We start from the raw sequence: 21,367 nt of genomic DNA on the forward strand, positions 1-21,367 counted from the left end.
AGGCCCCTGGCACACCCATTCTCTCTCTCTCTCTCTCTCATATATATGTAAATAAATAAAACAGAGGCATGTGTTACTATGCCTGGCTTCTTGTGTTAAAAAAAAAAAAAACTGGGCTGGAGAGATGGCTTAGCGGTTAAGCGCTTGCCTGTGAAGCCTAAGGACCCCGGTTCGAGGCTCGGTTCCCCAGGTCCCACGTTAGCCAGATGCACAAGGGGGCGCACGTGTCTGGAGTTCGTTTGCAGCGGCTGGAAGCCTTGGCGCACCCATTCTCTCTCTCTCTCTCTGTCACTCTCAAATAAATAAATAAAAATGAACAAAAAAAAATTTTTTAAAAAAGTAAGCTGGGTGTGGTGGCGCACGCCTTTAATCCCAGCACTCTGGACGCAGAGGTAGGAGGATGGCATGAGTTTGAGGGCACCCTGAGAATGCATGGTGAATTCCAGGTCAGCCTGGGCTACAGTGAGACCCTACCTCAAAAAAAAAAAAAAAAAAACAAAAACAAATAAGCAAACAAAAGCCCACCTTGTAAGATTAAGGAGAATTGGGTGTACACGTGAGGAGTGCTGGCTTTGAGCATAGGATGCCCGAGAGGCCTAAGGAGTGTGGTGGCGGGAGAGCAGAAGACGAGCACAGGCTGGACCGAGGGCCAGGGAGGGTCCGGCCTCTTGACGGCCCCTGTGTTAAAGAGTGGATGGTCAGGGGGTGGTAAGGGGTGGGTGCTGAGGCAGGAGGAGGAGATGCTGTAGGGTATAAGGCAGAGTCTGCTTGCTTCTGATCAGCAAAGGGTGTTGAGCAGAATGCTTAACTAAATGCCTTTAAAAGGAATACGAGATTGCTGCCCTTGTCCAAAGGACCTGTCACCACAGACAAGCAAGTGACAACATGCGACCAATCTAAGCAGTAGGCCAGTAAGTCACTAAAGAATTGTTTTATACCAAATGTATCTGGGGTCCACGTTAAAGAAAAACGTAATAGAGAAGGGGAAAAGGAGGGCTTGAGCCATTTGGGTAGTTTGCTAGGGAACATTGTAATAAAGCCTCAAGCCTTTTGTACTGTGAGAAGGACATTACCCAGGAGGTCCTGGGAAGGCTGTCTAAAAGAAGTACTGGAAGGCCAGTTCTTTGTTTTCCTGTAATACACTTGGCCTGGGTGTGTTTTAAATCGTGGCCGCCTTTAAGCCTGGCACTTGGGGAGACAGAAATAGGATTGTCGAGAGTTCGAAGCCAGCCTAAGACTACATAGTGAATTCCAAGTCAGCCTGAGCTAGAGCGAGACACTATCTCAGGGGAAAAAAAAAAAAGAAAGAAAGAAAGAAAGAAACCTCTTCTGCGTAGCTAGGTGTGATGGCCCCATTCCCATGCTCATGGCACACAATACTGCGGCAGGAAGACCATGAGCTCAAGGCCAGCCTGGGCTGCCTCTATAAAAAAAAAAATCACTTAAAGTCAAAAGTGTGAATGAAATAGCACTTTACAATCTGAAGAACAAATTACTCGCTAAACCATCATCAGCACTTTCAAGAATAACTGTTTTTAAAGTTTATTCTAACATTTAATAATTTTTATTTATTTTTATGAGAGAGAGAGAGAGCATGTGACTGGGTGCACCAGTGCCTCCAGCCACTGCAAATGAACTTCAGACGCATGCGCCACCTTGTGCATCTGGCTTACGTGGGTACTGAGGAATCCAACCTAGATCCTTAGGGTTCTCAGGCAAGCATGCCTTAACTGGTAAACCATCTCTCCAGCCCTATTAAAATGAGGTTCTAGATATGGGTTCTGAAGAGTAGAAGCCTTCATTTATTCAGAAGCTATGGTGGGTTTGTGTAATCCCAGTGTATATATGGCAAGAATTGAGCAGAGCAGTAAGCAGAAAAGTGGGTGGCGAGGGCTCACCCCTAAATGGGGTGGATGGCAGGCACCAACCTCAAATAGATGGCATGAGTAATGCACTAATGAGCCCAGTAAGCCCAGCGTCTCATTGCTGGGACAAAACACCTGACAGGAACCAGTCTTAAAGGAGAAGGACTTACTTTATCTTTCAGTTCCAGTTCCAGTCTATTTAGGCATGGAGGCAGGGTCCTGTTATTGTTGGGTGGTTGGTTTGCTTTCGCATTGTTTTTGAGGCAGGGTCTTATTCTAGCCTAGGCTGACCCAGAACTAGGAGCAATCCTCCTACATCGGCCTCCTGAGTGCTGGCACTGTAGGCATGAGCCACTGTGCCCGGCTGGCAGCAGGCGCCTGGGACATCTGGCTGCATTCAGTCCTCAGATGAGAAGCAGAGAGGGAGGAATGCTGGTGCTCAGCCAGTTCGTGTATACGTACATGTACACGTGTGCTGCTGCATATGTCTAAATAGACAGCCGGGGATCCCAGCCCAACTGTGGGGCTGCCCGCAGTTAAGATGGCTCTTCCCATCTCAACCTAACAAAGATAACCCCTCCCAGGTGGTCCTGAGTCCTGTCAACTTGACAGTATAAACAAACTATCACGGGTCATATCTAAAGAGCAGAGCCCACAGAGCTGAGGACACCCTGCCTCAGGTAGACAAAGACACCCAAAGCCCTGAAGCGACAGATTTCTGAAGGGCTCCGGGTAGGAGGGGAAAGTTACAAGGGACTTGACCTTTGAGTGGGATCGGTCTTTTTTAATTATGTGTGTGTGTGTTCACGTGCAGGCACCATGCCGTGTTGTACATGTGGAAGGCAGGACAGTGTCAGGAGGCTGGTCCTGTCTTTCCACCTTGTTCAGGACACTGGGAAGGCCAGGCTAGCTGGACCGTGAGCTTTAGGTCCTCCCAACTCAGCCTCCCACTGCCGTAGTTGGACTGGGGTAGATTACTGGGGATCCAAATTATAGTCAGCAGCTTGCACAGCGAACACCTGTAACCACTGAACCATCTCTGCAGCCCTGAATGGGGTTAATTTTGAAGGGCGCTTGCCACTGAGGAGCGGGGACGAGACGGAACGCCTGTCCGGCCCCCGCCCTCTCTGCGGTGGCTCACTACGCCCCTGAGGAGCCACCAAGTGTCGAAGGGTGCGCAGCCTCACCTGCACCGTTTCACTGCCCACGTGTGCATACCTGCCTCAAAGTGCCCTGAGTCTACCTGTCTATTCCCTCCAGGTATCTGTGGTAAAGAAAAGATAATTAAGATAAGTGGGAGTAGAGGAAACTGAGCAAGGGCACTACCCAAAATTATCCAAGATCCTAATAGATGCAAAACGGGAAACAGAGTTCCCTGCGCTTTCTCCATTCCACAAACCTCCTCTCTGAGGTGTGACGCAAGGCTGCAAGGCCTGCCTTAGACTCCTGAACAGCGAGGTTCATCCTCGCCTGCTGCTTCTGCTGCCCCTTCCCTCTTAACGTGATGCCACGGTCTCCGTCGGGAGCCGTAACAAGATGTCTCACCATACTCTTTGAGAAAAGATGATGCTTCTATGCCTCAAAGTGTCAGGTGCATTTGTGCCTTATTAGTAAAGGACCTGTAATATCAGACCAAGATCTTTTATCCAGGGGCTGAATCACTCCCATCTCTTCCCAGGTCAGCAGCCCATCGCTCCTGGATAAAGTAGGTCTCCTCCAGGACTTTTTCAGCTGTTATGAAGTATTTGGAGTTGGCAAAAGATGTCACAAAGATGGAAATTAAGGACACTGCACAGCCTGAGTAGAGTGCACCAAGCAGGAGGGCTGAGCCCATTGCTCTGCTGTGTGGTGAGGCTCCCCGCGCAGGTCTGTGTTTTGCAGCTTCCCCTCCAGGGACTCAGTTACGGAGCCGAGTAAAGGTGGTCTCCACGTGTGACTTTGCATGGGCTCACTTCATAGTGGGGAAGAGAGCCCACCGGAGTTTGCAGTTCTTCCCGAAACTGTCACAGGAATTAGTATGGAAAAGCACAAAGTAAGGAGAGGAAAAAGACATGAGACCCACTAACAAGGCTGCAAATTTCCTGTTTTAGAAAACTTTACCGGCTGGTTTGACTGGGTGACTTTTAGAATCCTTCACTCTTGTGCTGCTACTCAATACAATACATGAGGGCTGACACTTAAAATGAAACTACATTGGCTCAAAATATGGACTTTGTTTTTTTTTTTATCACATTGATAGTTTTGTTTAAGCTTAGGGGTGGGAGATGGTTGCCTAACTTCCGTACTGGCCTCTCCTCCCAGAGAATGACTCAAGGAGGGGAAGCCTTCTCTCCTGTTTTTCACTAATTACTTCCATTCATCTTCTGTCATTTGAGTCACAACAGAAATCTATAGGTTGGACATAAACAGTCGTGTGTAATCGAAAGATAGATTTCAAGATGGTTCTTTTCAAGTTAAAAAAAAAAAGTCAGTGCACACCTTCCTCTTGCTCTGCATTTGCTGTAACCAGCCTGAGGTAACAGAGGCTGTGTGTGATGCATGCGTAAGCCCTGTCCTCCACAGGTGGAGACAGGAGCATCATGAGTTCGAGGCCAGCCTGAGCTGTATAGCAAGACCGTCCCACCCCATCTCCCACATACACACCTTAAAAAATAAACAAGCAAGGGCTAGAGAGATGGCTTAGCAGTTAAGGTACTTGCCTGCAAAACCAAAGGACCCAGGTTCAATTCCTCAATACCCACATAAAGCCAGATGTGCAAGGTAGAGTTCGTTTGCAGTGGCTAGAGGCTCTGGCATGCTCATTCTCTCTATATGCCTCTCTATGACTTTCTAATAAAGAAAATAATTTTTTTAAAAACAAGCAAACAAAAATGAAACAAACATGCACATTTCTCTGAAAAGGCAACGTTCTTGCTCTGCATGTGCTGCAATAGCAGAATCTGGTGAGCCTGTCCCCGTGGCTGGTCATTATCCACCTTGTTAAGGTTGGCGGCGAATAATCCCCTGACAGACTGTTGCGCAGGAGTCAGGCTGAAAGCCATCTTTAGCACGCACACACGCACCTTTCACGTCGTCCCTCGCTCTTTCCGCCTTTGTTCGCCGGCCCCGTCTCCTGAGTCTGAGCTCTGAGCAGTCTGGTGCGATGTGCGTGGTTAATTGGTGTGTCATCTTGTCCTGCGAGGCCCTCTTCAGCCTGATCACTGCTTTATTGAAGTGCTTTGAATGATGTGTTAAGCGATGAAAGCCGGGGCCATGGCTTAGAAAAACGTCTCCAGATAGGTGAAGAATATATTGAGAGTCACACAAGGTCATTGTCTTCAAAGGAATATGGTCTTCTAAAGATTTTTACCAGTTCTAGTGTTTTGACAATTTTTGTTGTGTTTTTCTTTTAACCTTTTCTTTCCATTTTTTCGAAGTAGTATTTTTTGGGTTTTTTTTTTTTTTTTTTTTTTGAGGAGGGGTTCAAGGTAGGGTCTTGCTCTAGCCCACGCTAACCTAGAATTAGTCTCAGGCTGCCCTAGAATTAACAGTGATCCTCCTACCTCAGCTCTACTTGTTTTGTTGTTGTTATCCTGCAGATGGAATCCAAAGTTTCCCCTATAGCAGGTGAATGTTCGACCCCTGAGCAACTCCTCCAGCCCTTTCTCATGGAATACTGGGCTTCTTTCTGTGGAAAGTCGTCTTTCTTCCTCCCCTAAGATACAATTTAAATCCCATTCTTTGTACCGCCAATCACACCCTCTCCTGCTGAAAAGTCACCACTTCCTCTCCTGACCATCCACACCAGGCTGTGGTTTATCTGCTCTTCACTTTGTAACACAAGAATTTATAGGAGACTCAAATCAGATTCTCTCATGTTCCCCTACATTATCCTGCACAATCCCAACATGCTAGGGTTACTCAGGAGACCTTTCTATGGCTCAACACTTCCCTACTTTTTTTTATGAGAGAGAGAATTGGCACGCCAGGGCCTCCAGCCACTGCATTCGAACGCCAGATGCGTGCGCCCCCTTGTGCACATGTGCAGCTTTGTGCACTTGTGTCACCTTGTACGTCTAGCTTACGTGGGATCTGGAGAGTCGAGCATGGTTCCTTAGGCTGTGCAGGGCAGTGCCTTAACCACTAAGCCATCTCTCCAGCCCTTCCCTGCTTTTACAATAGTTTTAAAGCAGGTTCTAGTCCCACAGGGCTTTAACATCAGTGCCCATAAACATTTTTTGAGTAGATCACGTGTCTTCTGTGTGCCAGGCAGGCCCAAATTCAGACGCTACCTCAGCCAGGGTATGACGTCACTTGTTGCTTTGACCAAGTCCCTGCAGAAGCAACTTAAGAAGGGTTTATTCTGACTGAGTGGTGAGAAAGGTGTGGCAGGAGGAAAGGAGCAGGAAGCCAGCGTCAGGAAACAGGGAGAACAGGAAGTGGAGCTAGGCTACAAAACCTGGGGGCCTGCCCCCAGGACCTTCTTCCTCCTAAAAGTTCCATCATGTCATCAGCTAGGGACCAAGTTTTCCAACATTTGGGCCTATGGGGGGGGGTCATATCACATTAAAACCACAATAGCCGCAGACTGGAGAGATGGCTTGGTGGTTAAAGTACTTGCCTGCAAAGCCTAAGGACTCAGTTGAACTCCCTGTGTCCCACATAAGCCAGACTCAAAAGGTGATGCATGCACAAGGTCACACCTGCGCACCTACGCACAAGGTGGTGCATATGTCTGGTGCTTGATTGTATGGCTGGAGGCCCTGGTGCACCAATTCTTTCATTCTCTCTCTCACTCTCTCTCTCTCTGTCTCTCTCACTGTCTCTCATTAAGAACAAGGGCCTCAGTTTCCTCTTCTTTAAATGGTAGCTCCAGGGCTTTGGCCATGGGTTACAATGGGGTAATTCTTATCCCCGCTCTTTAAAAGGCAGTAGCCCGAGCCCAGCATGGTGGCACACGCCTTTAATCCCAGGACTCAGGAAACTGAGGTAGGAGGATTGTTAGTTCAAGAACACCCTAGGCTACAAAGTGGGCCCCAGGTCAGCCTGGGCTACAGTGACACCCTGCCCCTCCCAAACAGTAGGGGGCTGGAGAGATGGCTCATCAGTAGAAGGTGCTTTCTTTTGTTTCTTTTTTTTTGGCTTTTTGAGGTAGGATGTCACTCTAGCCCAGGCTGACCTGGAATTCACTATGGAGTCTCAGGGTGGCCTTGAACTCACAGCAATCCTCCTACCTCTGCCTTCCGAGTGCTGGGATTAAAGGCATGCACCACCACGCCCAGCAAAAGGTGCTTTCTTGCAAAGCCTAACAGCTTGGGTTCGATTCCTCAGTGCCCACATAAAGCCAGATGCACAAAGTGGCACATGCATCTGGAGTTGCATTTGCAGCAGCTGGAGGCTCTGACATGTCCATTCATATTCATTCTTTCTCTCCTCCCACCCCAATTAAAAGCCTAACTGGAAAAAACAACTTGGCTTAATATCTGTGTGGACTGAAACAAATCAAATGAACTTCCAAGAGTGCCTCTGAGGAGTGAGGGGAAATACTGTACCCAGGACGCGAGGAGGCTGCTGTGACAAAGGACCTTTCAGAGAAAGGCAGCAGGCTGGGCCGGGAGAAAACAGAGAGCACCAGGTCAGACTGCGCCACGTGGAAAACAGAAGTTCCGGAACAAAGAGCAGAAGCCAAAACAAGAGGACGTCACCAAAGAAAGCGCTGTAACTCTCGCATAGTGTAGGAACTGTGTGTTGTTTGAGATTGCCTTTCTCGGTATTTAGAAACGAAACTAACATTTTTCTAAATGGCATATGGCAATTTGTTTTGTGTGCCCTGAGAATGTTTTTGCTAGGAAACCGGACATCAGGGGGTGAAAGGAGAACTTGGCATAAGAAGGATCAAAAGTTGGATGTAAATACTTTGTTTTGCGGACTAGAAAAGCTATTAATGCATCTCATTTTTGTCTTTTCGTCTTCATCGGGTTTAATGAATGCCAGATGAAAATCATTAAAGATGAAGAAAATGAAGTGTTGACAAACAGACACATAAACCATGGTTAAACTGTGCAAATTAAAAACTGAAAGTTTCATGCTGGACATGGTGGCGCATGCCTTTAATCCCAGTACTCGGGAGGCAAAACCATGAGTTCGAGGCCAGCCTGAGACTACGTAATGAATTCCAGGTCAGACTGGACTAGAGTGAAACCCTACCTCCAAAAAAAGAAAAACAAGCAAACAACAACAAGAAAAAAAAAAAAAAGTGAAAGTCTCAAAAAGTGGCACAGATCACCCAGTCCCGTACCCAAGGCAGAAACTTATGGAGAAGTTTGATGAAGTGTTCATTGTGTCTCAAAAATGGTTTTTAGAGTCAGGGACTGTCATCTTAATCCCTGAGCTTTATAAAGCTCAGGCTTTGGATGGTGCAGAGTTGTGTTCACATGTTGGCACCACCACCGGCCCCAGGATGACGTTGGTCCTTGTTAGCTGCTCTGAGCACCAGTGTCTAAGCCCACAGCTGTCCCGGATTACCGCGCCTAAGCGGGCCCGTCCCAGGGTTGTCAGTGGTTGTGGTGGATGTGAAGCCGGCAGGCAGTGAATCTGCCCCCACCGAAAGCAGCGTTGTTGAGCTTGCTTCGGGACAGAACGAGCTGGAGCAGGGCTTGCAGTCCCCGCTCAGCATTTGATGGACTTCCGACCAATTCTAAGGAGAGCACAAGCCCATATCATGTATATGCACAAACACGCTGAATGTGAAGGTTTATTTATGCATTTTTGATCAAGGTAGGGGCTCGCTGTAGCCCAGGCTGACCTGGAATTCACTCTGTCGTCCCAGGCTGACCTCAAACTCACAGCAATTTTAACTACCTCTGCGTCCTGAGTGCTGGGATTAAAGGCGTGCACCACCACGCCTGGCAGATTTGGAGTTTCAGAACACACTGAATCAAGTTGACTCAGTCAAGAAGTAAGACAATGCTGGTACTTGACCGCGTGTCTACAGGCGTCCAGAGCACTGTTAGTGGAGAAGATGCCGGCTGTTGCGGCATCACCATCAGGGTGAACTTTCCGAAGCTTAGGAGTAAAACTAAACCGACTGGAAGGCCCCATTAGAGTTTCCTAAGAGACGATTCCTCCTCCTCCTCCTCAACAGTGGAATCACCCACCCTTAGAAGTGAACGTGGGCCATCCCTTGGGACAGTTAAAGAGGGACTGAAAGGCCGCTTGTCCCACACTTGAAATTCACAGATCTGGAGGGAGACAAGGTGTGGCCACCTAGTGGGTCATCACCTAAGTGCTGGGCATACGCTGCGAGACAGGCCTGAGGTCATCCCCGATCATCACTGGACCGGGAGACAAAATCGCTGCATCCACAGACACGCTAAAGATCCCGTCGGAGCTCAGCCTCTGCTTCTAGAATCCCATCGGTGCTCAGTCCACCGCTCCCAGTATTATATTGGTCCTCCTAGAAATCTATCATTACTCAATCCACTGACACTGAATTAACTTTTAAAATACTGTTTACGATCCTCAGACCATCTTAGGTACTTCGCTCATGAACCAGACAACTTCAGGGTATCTACAGCACTCATCTAGGAAACTCTGGTGTTTCTTTTGTCTCTGTAGTGGGCGCACATGCATGCGCCCCTGGGCGCCCATGTGCTCACCTGCGGTGGCCAGGGGAACAGTGGGAGTCCTGTTCTTCACTCTTCTGCCTGTTCTCATTCGAGCCAGAGTCTCTTACTGGTAAGGGAGCTCTGATCATTCTTGGGTCTCTGACCACAAGGGCTGTGTCCATGCCCAGGAGCTCCCGTGCACCTTGGCAGTCAAACTCAGATGATCTCGGGTCTCCATGTACACTCATGCTTATAGGAACGGCACTTAACCACGGAGCCATCTCTCCAGCCCAGGGAGGAAAGTCTTACACCATTTGTCTTACATCTAGGGACTAGAATGCTTTTTAGCAAGACAAAGACTGTGGGCCTGGAGAGATGGCTTAGCAGTTAAGGCGCTTGCCTGCAAAGCCTAAAGACCCAGGTTCAAATCCCAGGACCCATGTAAGCCAGATGCATAAAGGTTGTGCATGCATCTGGAGTTTGTTGGCAAGAACTGGAGGCCCTAGGTTGTCTGTCTGTCTATCTGTCTCTCTCTGACTCTTTTTTCTCAAAAAGATAAATAAATAAAAATAAATTAAAACAAAAAGATTGTCAAGTCTGGTGAGCCACACCCCTTGCCCCTGAAGATGCCAACTCCGAGGAGGAATGGGTCCACTTGCATTGCCTGCAGCCCATACCAAGGCTCATGTGGAATTGAGGCTTCTGACGTGAAGGCTGATGTTCTTTTCTCTTGTTGGCTGTTGATATACTCTTACCCAGAGGCATTCTAAGAAAGGTTGCAGCATAACCCTTTATTTGCATGTGTGACGTAACAAAGCCATTTGATAGTCATTATATCATATAAGGGCTAGGACCAGGCATGGTGGCGCAAGCCTTTAATTTCAGCACTCAGGAGGCAGAAGTAGGAGGACTGCCATGAGCTTGAGACCAGCCTGAGACTACATAGTGAATTCCAGGTCAGCCCGAACTACAGTGAGAGTCTACCTCTAAAAACAAAAACAAAGTAATTGAGGGCTGGTGATACGGCAGAGTGTTTAAAGGTGCTTTCTTGCAAAGCCTGATGGCCCAGGTTCAATTCCCCCAGGACCCACATAAGCCAAAGGTGCAGAGTGGCCCATCCGCTATCTGGAGTTTGGAGCAGCTACAGGCCCCGGTGCGCTTACTCTCGTTCTCTCTCTTTGCTCACAACTGAATCAATAATCTTTAAACATATTTGTATTTATTTACTTGAGAGAGAGCTCTTGCCACTGCAAATGTACTTCAGACACATGTGCCGTTTTGTATGTTGACTTTATGTGGGTACTGGGAAGTCAAATCCTGGCCAGCAGGCTTTACATGCAAGTGCCACTGAGCCATCTCTCTAGTCCAATGAATACTTTAAGAGACACACGGAGAGAGAATAGCTGATGTCTGAAAGTCACCAAATAAATGCATTATTTAAATTTTTGTTTGCTTATTTTTATTTATTTGAGAGTGACAACAGAGAGAAGGAGGCAGACAGAGAGAGAGAGAGAGAGAGAGAGAGGGAATGGGCACACCAGGGCCTCCAGCCACTGCAAACGAACTCCAGACGCGTGCGCCCCCTCGTGCATCTGGCTAATGTGGGTCCTGGGGAATCGAGCCTTGAACCGGGGTCCTTAGGCTTCACAAGCAAGTGCTTAACCACCAAGCCATCTCTCTAGCCCATAAATGCACTTTTTTTTTTAAGACTAGACTGTGTCTATGATAGTTTCACCCACATGCACGGTGCCTTGTTGGAGGCCAGGAGAGGCTCCCTGGTGTTCTCACCCTATTGCCCACACACATTCTCTCTCGGCACCTGGCGTTCCAAGCTGCAGTGGTAAAAGCTGTCGATCTCTTAAGGCCCAACCTCAGAAATAATACGTGATCAATCCCGCCATACTGTACTAATCACAGCATTGGTTCTTGGTGAAGAAGTAGCAAAGATCATGTTGTAAGAGGACCTCCAGAGTGATACAGTCTGTCAAGTCCATCTCTGGAAATGCAGTGCATTGCAGAGAGCTTTCCAGACATGATGGTGTTGAGCTTTGTTTTGATGGATGGGGTGGATTTGGAGGATGGTCTCTAGTATATACCAAGGCCCAGATTGTCATAATATCACCCCACTGTAGCTCCCTTGAACTAGAAATAGAAGCATTGATTCAAATGAGCTCAATAGACTACACCCCAGCAATGATGTCTTCCTGAGTACCCACGGCTGCACAGCCTCTAGAGAGCAGCTTAGAGACAGAAACCCACAGAGGTAGGACTTGTCATGATTAAAGCTCTCTGTTGTCGGAGAACACAGCTCAGCAGTGCATAGCATCTTCAAAAGGTGTCATTTCTTCATTCTTTAAAAAAAAAAAAAAAAACTTTTCCTTTATTATTTTATTTATTTATTTGAGAGAGAGATGGATACAGAATGAGCATACCAGAGCCACTAGCCACTGCAAACGAACTGCAGATGCATGTGCACCATCTTGTGCATCTGGCTTTACGTCGGTACTGGGGAATTGAACCTGGGTCCGTAGGAAATGTAGGCAAGTGCCTTAACTGCCAAGCCGTCTCTCCAGTCCCATTTCTTCATTCTTAAGTGGACCCAGTGGTTAACGAATTAAGCACATGGGATAGCTTGAAGGCAGTTAACAATGATCTTTCCCTCTTGCAATGCTTTGGGCTTTAATAAGAAGCCGTCTGAGTTAATTTGAGTTAATGTGAACAAGGGAGCTACTGATCATTCTGAGTTGTGCGATATTGGGTAAGAAGGCACTGTCAGTTAAGACAGTCAAAGCCTGATGCTAAAGAGTGGGGACCATGTTAATTAAGGCCTGGTAGCTTAGGAGCAAGCAAGCTCTGCTCCTCCAGGCTCACCGCACCTATGGACATGTTCCATGAGGGTTTATCAGAACTACCTAATGTTTATGGTCAGCTGGCTGCACCATACTATTCTAAGGTCACAGTGAACATAAGAGCTCGTCGTTTCCATTTGCCTATAGAAAAGTTAAAATCTACCAGGCATTAGAAACACAGGCCAGTGTAGATCATGAACTGTGACTGGTGGGCGGTTGCAGTAAATTCCTCAGGGGAAAATAAGGACAAGAAGTGGTATGAATTTGTTCGTGGAACTATGGCTACAGGGGCTGGAAAGATTGTTCAGTGGTCAGCGCTTGCATGCAAAGCCTCCCAGATCAGATTCACTTTCCCACTACCCTCACAAAGCCAGATGCACAAACTGGCACATGCATCTGGAGTCCATTTGCAGCTGCCAGAGGCCCTAGCATGCCCATACATGTTCCTTCTCTCTGTCTCTCTCTCCTTTCCTCCCTCTCCTTGTAAATAAATAAAAACATTTTTTAAAAAAGACAAGAGGAATTTTGGCTAGAGTCTTCTGGGACAGATACTCAGGGAGGTTAAGGTAAGAATGAGGAGCTGAGTCCTGAAAGGGTAGAGGGGCTGGAATTCCCTTTGCCCATCCATTGCAAAGCTCAAACTCCAGATAGGAGTCACCCTTAGTGTTGCATTTGAGCTTCCCAAACACTTGAAGAACAAAGACTTTTGCTTTAGAAATGTAAAACAGAGGCTGGGATAATGGTTTAGCAGTTTTAGGTGCCTGCTTGCAAAGCCTGACATCCCAAGTTCAATACTCTCCAGCACTCACGTGAAGCCAGACGCAAAGTGGCCCACGTATCTGAAATCCCAGTCACCTACAGTGGGAGGCAGAGCCAGGAGAACCTGGAGCTCCAGGGCCAGGTAGACTGGGATTCACGGGCAGCAGCAAGAGACCCTGTCACACAGACGATGGGAGAAGTCCAGTGTGCTGGGGACAAGGCAACAGACGACCTGGGAAGAGGAGGGTCCTCTGTAGAATGGTTAGTAGAGGTTAGTAACAGAACTGGGATATGATCAAATCACAGTGTGCTCATAGAGCAGAGTTCTCCATTTAAACAAAGAAGAAGGTGGTGGACAAACAGACATCTCTCAAGGTTGTCCTCTGACCTCCACACGCTCGCCACGGCATGTCCATGCCCATACACACAGACTACATACGTACGTACATAAACACAAATCACTTTTTTAAAGTAAACCAGTTGCTTCATCCATCATAACTGAACTTTCTCTCTTTAATTGAGTCTGTCACGGAATCTCCTCCAAGGCATAGAATGCTATCAAATGAGACCTTGCAGTTGTTTTTAAGTGACTTTTAGAGATTTAGTTGCATATTTTAATTAGCATTGCTGTGACTAGCTAGTGGTGAAAATCAAGATGGAACAATTAGAGTGGGGCAGGAGGGATGGCTTAGCAGTTCAAGGTATTTGCCTGCAAAGCTAAAGGACCCAGGTTCAATTTCCCCAGGACCCAGTCTGCCAGATGCCCAAGGTGGCACGTGTGTCTGGAGTTTGTTTGCAGAGACTGGAGGCCCTGGTGGCCCATTCTCTCTCTGTGTCAAATAAATAAATATATTTTTTAAAGTAACAATTAGAATGTCTGCAAATGTCACAAAAATAGGTCTTTTTAAATAGTTTACCCCTTTTTTTTTAATTTTTTTTTTGTTCATTATTTATTTATTTATTTGAGAGCGACAGACATAGAGAGAAAGACAGATAGAGGGAGAGAGAATGGGCGCGCCAGGGCTTCCAGCCTCTGCAAATGAATTCCAGACACGTGCGCCCCCTTGTGCATCTGGCTAACGTGGGACCTGGGGAACCGAGCCTCAAACCGGGGTTCTTAGGCTTCACAGGCAAGCGCTTAACCGCTAAGCCATCTCTCCAGCCCAGTTTACCCCTTTTTTATGTAACAATTAGCAACCTCATATTTCATAGGGCCTAGTTGAAATGTTATATTACCTTGAAACACAGTATTCAAGCAAAAAGTTGTTCAGCCAGAGATTTTGGTCTGATGTGCTATATAGACAGGCAGATAGATTTACACCTACATACATATATACTGGGTTTTTGGGGTTTTTTTTTTGGTTTTTCGAGGTAGGGTCTCACTCTGTCTCAGGCTACCTGGATTTAACTGCGTAGTCTCAGGGTGGCCTCAAAGTCACAGCGATCCTCCTACCTCTGCCTCCCAAGTGCTGGGATTAAAGGCGTGTGCCACCACGCCCGGCTACTGTTCTTTTAAGGAGGCAAATAAAAGGATGGAAACAGAGTCTTATTGTGGAAGAAAGAGAATTCTGTGTCTTGGGACAGCAGGGTTAAGGAGACCAAGTGGCATTTAAAGATTCAAAACAAAAGCATTCAGCATGAAATCTACTTTTTATCACCCTTACCCGGCCATCAGGATGAAGAAAGACAGTGTCCAGCTGTAGCAGTAGTTGGGTGGCAGGAGAATTAGAAGTAAAGGTGCTGGTGCCTGAGGGGTGGGTCATGAATTAATAATTGCTGTATGGCGGATGAGCCCCGTCAGAAGAGCTGAAAATGAGGAAGTTGCCTCGCAGAGCGCTATCAATCACTCAGTGACCATAACTTCCAGTAATTAGTGTATTTTATGGGCCTTTGCTTCAGTGGCTCGAAAGCACATATGCTACAGTCACCGCGAAACTTTGCCGGAGTAATATTCCAGAATGATTTATCCTCCTGCTGCACTGGGATATAACCCTATATTAGGTGAAGATTGTGAACTAAGCTGCAATAAAGTGTAAGTTTAGGTACAGTTTGCCCAGGTTGAGACCTCAATGTATCATGCTTTTCAGCTCATGGGCACGGCTACAGCAAGCCATCATTTTTAACAGTGAAACAAATAACGCAATTAAAGATCTAGCATTAGGATATTGTCCTTTTGAATTACTGTTGCCCTCTCCCTGTTTAAGTGTCCCCCGTAATAAGCCCGTTTCTAATTAAAAAAAAAAAAAAAGCAACTAACTGTATTAGAAACATTTATTTGTAATGCTGTCTTCAAGGGTAGAATGCAAGGCATTCTGAATGAGAGACGGGCTTGATTTATCTCAATTTATCTTATGTCTGGGCTCCTTAAGTTAAAATAAATTTACTTGCCGGGCATGGTGGCACTCGCCTCTAGTCCCAGCACTTGGAAGGCAGAGGTGGAAAGATCATGGGGAATTTGAGGCCACCCTGAGACTATGTAGTGAGTTCCAGGTCAGCCCGGGCTAGAGTGAGAACCTATCTTGAAAAGCCAAACTCAATAAATAAATTTATTTGGTACCAGCAGAGTCTGGTGAAGAGGAGTAGGTTCTTTTTGAAATGTTGGCCCATGTTGAGGAGCATGCCTCGTAGGAACCTCACATTTAGACTCTTTCTACGCTAAGATAAAAATATAAGGCGCATGTGCTCAGGAGTCCTTGGCACCCCGTATAAAGGCATAATGAATTATTTTCCCGTGGTTCACCCACCACAGTGGAAGTCTCTGGGGTCTTTGCAGACAGGGTCCTTTGCCATTACCAAAACATCTGTAGAGCCAGCATCCTAGCGATTACCCAAGCTTTGCAACCAACTCACAGTATGACCTTGGGCAAATTAATTAAGCTTCTGATGCCTTCATTGGGCCATAATCCTGTTTGTGTTAAAGAAATCCTTGGAGTTCATAAAGTATTATGTGAAAATAAGTATAAATTGAGTAAGGCAAAGAGAGGCATGACTCCACTGTAGTCTGTCAGGGAAATAAATGCCTCTTACCACTTTTAATGGTGGCATCCTTGGACTTCCTCATGTGGATGCATGAGAAGCCAATTTCTCCGGGCTTACATGGAAAAGATGTACAGTTTGACGCTCTCGTTATATTTATTATCCCATCTTTAATTTACAATATATTATAACATCATCCAAGTTAAACAATAATAGTAAAACAAACTAATTGTCTTTAATTAAAGTGAATTAGGTTTTGATTTTAATATATTTGATGTAGTGAGAAGCGATCTGGTGGAGGGTCCCAAAGGTTATTAGGGTGTGTTTCAGTTGGGCCTGATGGTGTTAGTAATAACCCTCTCCTCATAGTCCTCGACGTGAACAAACATGTCACTCCATCAGTCTCTGTTACTTGCACTTATGCCCCTCTGCAGGGGTTGCAGATTCCACAAGTTATCAGCTAATGGCGTTATACATTAAAAATTGAAGCTCTCCTCACTCCGAGGCCTTTCGCGGCTTTGTTCTTAAGCCCCAGACACTTTGGAGTACAGCTGCAAACTATAGGCAGAAGATTAAATTAATTTGTAACCCTTTTTTTTTTTTTTTTTGTCCTGCATTACTAAATCCTCCACATTTAATTGAAACCCTACTTCTAGACGCTTCGCGTCTCTGTGTCTTTGTTGTCAAGTCTGACCTCGGAAGCACTTTAACACTAGCAAATTGCTGTTTTATCCTCGGATTGTCTTTAAACCATTCAGGAGAAGACAGTGAAATTGATGCCTAGGAACAAGAGTAAACTCTTCGTGTAGATTTTAAGGTATTTAATATTTATTATGGCTTTTCTCCACTGTAGTTGGAAATGATTTAAACTCTTTCTCTAGGATTGTGTAAATTGGTCCTGGGATAAAATCTCACCTAGGGAATTTTATGTCATCCAGTAGTTAAGTCTGATTTTTTTTTTAAGTTTGCCTATGTCTGAAATGCTCCAAGTGGCTGTTCATTTTTATGAAATGAAGGTTTCACTGCAACACACCATTTAAGTGCAAAATCCTTAGATGGAAATTTAACTGTGCAAAATGTGCACAAGGTAATTAAGAACAAATTTTAGAACATTTCAGACAATAAAATCCTCCTTCAGCTATATTGGAAATGCTTATTTTCAATTTGCAGTTATGCCAAGAAACATAGACTATGTTTAAATTAAGAATAAAAAAAATCCAGTTGCTCTTTCAGATAACTATAAATCTAACACTAGTCCCATTACATTGCTAATCATCCAAGTAGGTGACTTGATCACCAAAAACCACGTCCTGAGTTACTGTCCTGTGGTGCTTTCATGCTTCCATACTCCCGTGGGTGTGTTCCATGACAATTATGATCAAAAAAAGGCCAATTTTGTTGCTTTGTAAATATCTTCCACCCTAACTTTCCGTTGAAAAAGGATTCCATCGTGCAGTTGTTATATGCATTTGACAGTTCTAATCTCTCTCTCACACACACACATACCAGAGGCCCCAATATATATATTATTTACATTATGAAATCAAACATGCTCAAGTGCGGCCACCTCAAAACAACCCATAGGTGATGGACAAACCAAAGATCAGTAGCTAGCTAGGCATGGTGGCGCACGCCTTTAATCCCAGGACTGTGGAGGATCACTATGAGTTTGAGGCCATCCTTAGACCACATAGTAAATTCCAGGTCAGCCTGGGCCAGAGAGAGACCCTACCTCAAAAAACCAAAAAAAAGGAAGAAAGAAAAAGAAAAAATCAAAGATCCGTAGGTTTCACTAGGGAATGTTCCAGAGTTCCACAGTGAAGGGAGAGTGGTTATTTCAGTGTCTCCCCCTCTGGTAACCACTCTCTTAGTCTCCCCTTCCATAACAAACGTCCCACCACCGTGACTCAGCAGCTGGCTGAATCTTAAATTTGTGGAATTAAATGTTCTCTTTAAAATTTATTTTTATTTATTTTTGAGAGAGAATGGGCACATCAGGGCCTCCAGCCACTGCAAACAAACTCCAGATGCATGTGCCACCTTGTGCATCTGGCTTATGTGGGTTCTGGAGAACCTGGGTTCTTCGGCTTTGCAGGCAAGTACCTTAACCACTAAGCCATCTCTCTAGCCCAAGATGCACTTTTTTTTTATTTAACAGTAAATAGAATCCTCTCCCTTCCTTCTGTCTACCTATGTATACACATTCCCCAAAATAAGTAAATTTAAAAAAAAGCTTTTCAGGCTGGAGAGATGGTTCAGTGGTTAAGGCACTTGCCTGCAAAATCTAACAACCCAAGTTCAATTCCCCAGTACCCGCAGTAAAGCCAGGTAGATGCACGAAATGGGCACACGTGTCAGGATTTCCTTTGTAGCAGCTAGGGGCCCTGGGTATCCATTCATTCTGTCTCTCCCCGCTTACACATAAATAAAATTAAAAATTAAAAAAAAAAAAAGCTTCTCCAAATGTCTTACATAAAACAGCTGAGCTCTTATGGGAGTGAATGAAGAGATGGGAGAGCCCTGTGATGAACTTCGAACACGTTGACGCATTTCCGTCTTCCTTCCTTCCTTCCTTCCTTCCTTCCTTCCTTCCTTCCTTCCTTCCTTCCTTCCTTCCTTCCTTCCTTTCTTTCTTTTTGCCCAGAGAAGGAAAGCGTTTATAGAGTTGATTTCCTCTTACAGTTCCAAGGTAAAAGCCCATAATGGCAGGGAAAGAAAGAATGTCAGGAGCTTACATTTCTCAATATACGTAAAAGAAAAAACAAAACTGGACTCCGGCTGCTACGTTTAACTGCTGCCTTTGTCGTGATAAGGGAGCAAAGGTTTCTATTGGCTCAGCCCTAATCTGTTTGCTTTGTTGCAATCCTTTGCTCCCCTCCTTTTTACTTTAACTGTTAACCTATTTATACATCTAAATCTACATACAGAGGTCATTGGATGGCTGAACTTAAACCATTTTACTCAGTAAATTTAATTAAGAAAATACAGTGCAACTCATAAGCAAATGAGTTTTTTCCTAGTTTTAAACCAAACCACCCTCTTGAGTGCTGATTGCCTTGCCCGACCCCTGGTGATACAGAAACAGGCAAAATTAAAAAGGACATTAAAGCTTCATTAAATCTGAAACACATTTAGTACAGTGACATATCTGCGGGCCATTTCAGAGAAGATTACATACCCTTCTTTTGTAAGTTTCCTAATTTATAATACCTTGACAATAAAAACTGGGGGAATGCAAGTAGATTAATACCCCAGTAGGGGTAAGAGATACAGAATGGCCTCCGGTCCGTCTGCCTGAGATACTCACCCAGAGCACATGCACTCCCTCTCCCCACAAGGATTCTGTGTTTTCCTTGACTTTTTTTTTTTTCTTCTGGTAGAATCTAGCCTTAGCCCAGGCCAACTTGGAATTCACTATGTAGTCTCAGGCTGGCCTGGAACTCACAGTGATCTTTCTACCTCAGACGCCCTGAGTGCTGGGATTAAAGGTGTGTGCCACCATGCCCAACACAGAGAGATGGGTGCTCCAGCCACTGTAAATGAATTCCATGTGCATGCTCCACTCTGTGTACCTGGCTTTATGTGGGTATTAAGGAATTGAACTCAAGTCATTAGGCTTTGCAGGCAAGAGCCTTAACCACTGAGCCATCTCTGCAGCCCATTTCATATGACTTCTTTGTTAATTTTAACTTATTTATCAGAGAGAGAGAGAGAGAGAGAGAATGGGCATGCCAGGGCCTCCAGCAAACGAACTCCAGGTGCATGCGCTATCTTGTGCATCCTGGAGAATCGAACCTTGGCCCTTTGGCTTTGCAGGCAAGTGCCTTAACCACTAAGCCATCTCTCCATCCCTCTTTTGACTTTTGACAGCACCATGAAGAACTTGTTCTCCATGCAGCCCTGTCTGCTAAGAGCTCTGCTTCCTTCCTATTTCCACCTACAAGAGCTTTGAAAGAAGATCAAGGGCCTGGCTATATATTTCCTTCCACTTTGTCACAAGACAAATTGTGGGGAATAGGCACAACACTGTGGCCGCCTTAGACCCAGGAGGATAAGGACATGGATGGAGGTAGTTTCCTCTGCTAGAGCCTACAGTGCCAGCCCAATCTCACTGCCACCGGCACTCACCAGTAAAGAGCTGGAATCGGGCTGGAGAGGTGGCTTAGCGGTTAAGCGCTTGCCTGTGAAGCCTTAAGGACCCCGGTTCGAGGCTCGGTTCCCCAGGACCCATGTTAGCCCGATGCACAAGGGGGCGCACGCGTCTGGAGTTCGTTTGCAGTGGGTGGAGGCCCTGGCACGCCCATTCTCCCTCCCCCTGCCTCTTTCTCTCTCTGTTGCTATCAAATAAATACATAAAAATAAACAAAAAAAATTTTTTTAAAAGAGCTGGAATCTTTAGCTCACCACCACAGCAGCCCAGGGATGACACTCCACAAAGGAGGAAAGTGGCTGCCATGCTGCTGTTGCAATACCTAGTAGTCAAGGGCAAGGAACCCTACTGTGTCATGTAAATCCAAAGAGGTCACAACTGCAAGATGTCCTGGAAGCAGTCCCTTCCAGCATAGGTGACAGGTCGGACTGAGGTTCCACAGAGCTGCAGCGATGGTTTAGGGGTTAACAGCGCTTCCTTGCAAAGCCTGCCAGCTCCAGGTCAGTTCTCCAGTCCCCATATAAAGCCAGAAACACAGAGTGGCAGGAGGCCCTGGGGTGCCCATTCTCCTCCACCACTTCCTGACTCTCTCTTTCATGTGTGAAGATAAATAAAGAAATATTTGTAATTTTTAAAAATTTATTTATGTACAAGCAAAGAGAGAGAAAGAAAAGAGAGACAGAAAGAGAAAATGGTCGCCCCAGGGCCTCCAGCCACTGCAAACGCATTCCAGGTGCATGCGTCACTTGGTGCATCTGGGTTTGTGTGGGACCTGGGGAATCAAACTCAGGTCATTAATCTTTGCAAGCACCTTAACCACTGAACTATCTCTCCAGCCCTATTTTTTGTTTTTATGAGGTAAGGTTTCACTCTAGCCCAGGCTGACGTGGAATTCACTATGTAGTCTCAGGGTGGCCTTGAATTCAAGGTGATCTTCCTACTTCAGCCTCCTGTGTGCTGGGATTAAAGGCTTGTGACCCCACTCCTAGCTAAAAATGTTTTTTTTGTTGTTGTTGTTTATTTTTATTTATTTATTTGAAAGCAACAGAGAGAGAGAGAGAGAGAGAGAAAGGCAGATAGAGGAAGAGAGAATGGGCACACCAGGGCCTCCAGCCACTGCAATCGAACTCCAGACACGTGCGCCCCATTGTGCATCTGGCTAACGTGGGTCCTGTAGAATCG

General features: G+C 45.8%; 1 protein-coding gene across 8 annotated transcripts in view; it reads left to right on the forward strand.

Annotated features, from left to right (window-relative positions):
• Map2k5 (mitogen-activated protein kinase kinase 5) overlaps positions 1–21,367 on the forward strand; it is a 278,604-nt gene that overhangs the window by 148,378 nt on the left and 108,859 nt on the right. The window contains exon 17 of one of the 8 annotated variants that reach the window (XM_045160765.1): positions 3,544–3,663. The exons of the other annotated variants lie outside the window; for them this stretch is intronic. Within the exon in view, the coding sequence (XP_045016700.1) occupies positions 3,544–3,648 (105 nt within the window). The 3' untranslated portion in view covers positions 3,649–3,663. Of the gene's footprint in view, positions 1–3,543; positions 3,664–21,367 lie in introns of those variants that run through there. 8 annotated transcript variants of the gene reach the window in all.

This window comes from Jaculus jaculus, chromosome 10 (genome assembly GCF_020740685.1).
Source record: "Jaculus jaculus isolate mJacJac1 chromosome 10, mJacJac1.mat.Y.cur, whole genome shotgun sequence".
Lineage (NCBI taxonomy): Eukaryota > Metazoa > Chordata > Mammalia > Rodentia > Dipodidae > Jaculus > Jaculus jaculus.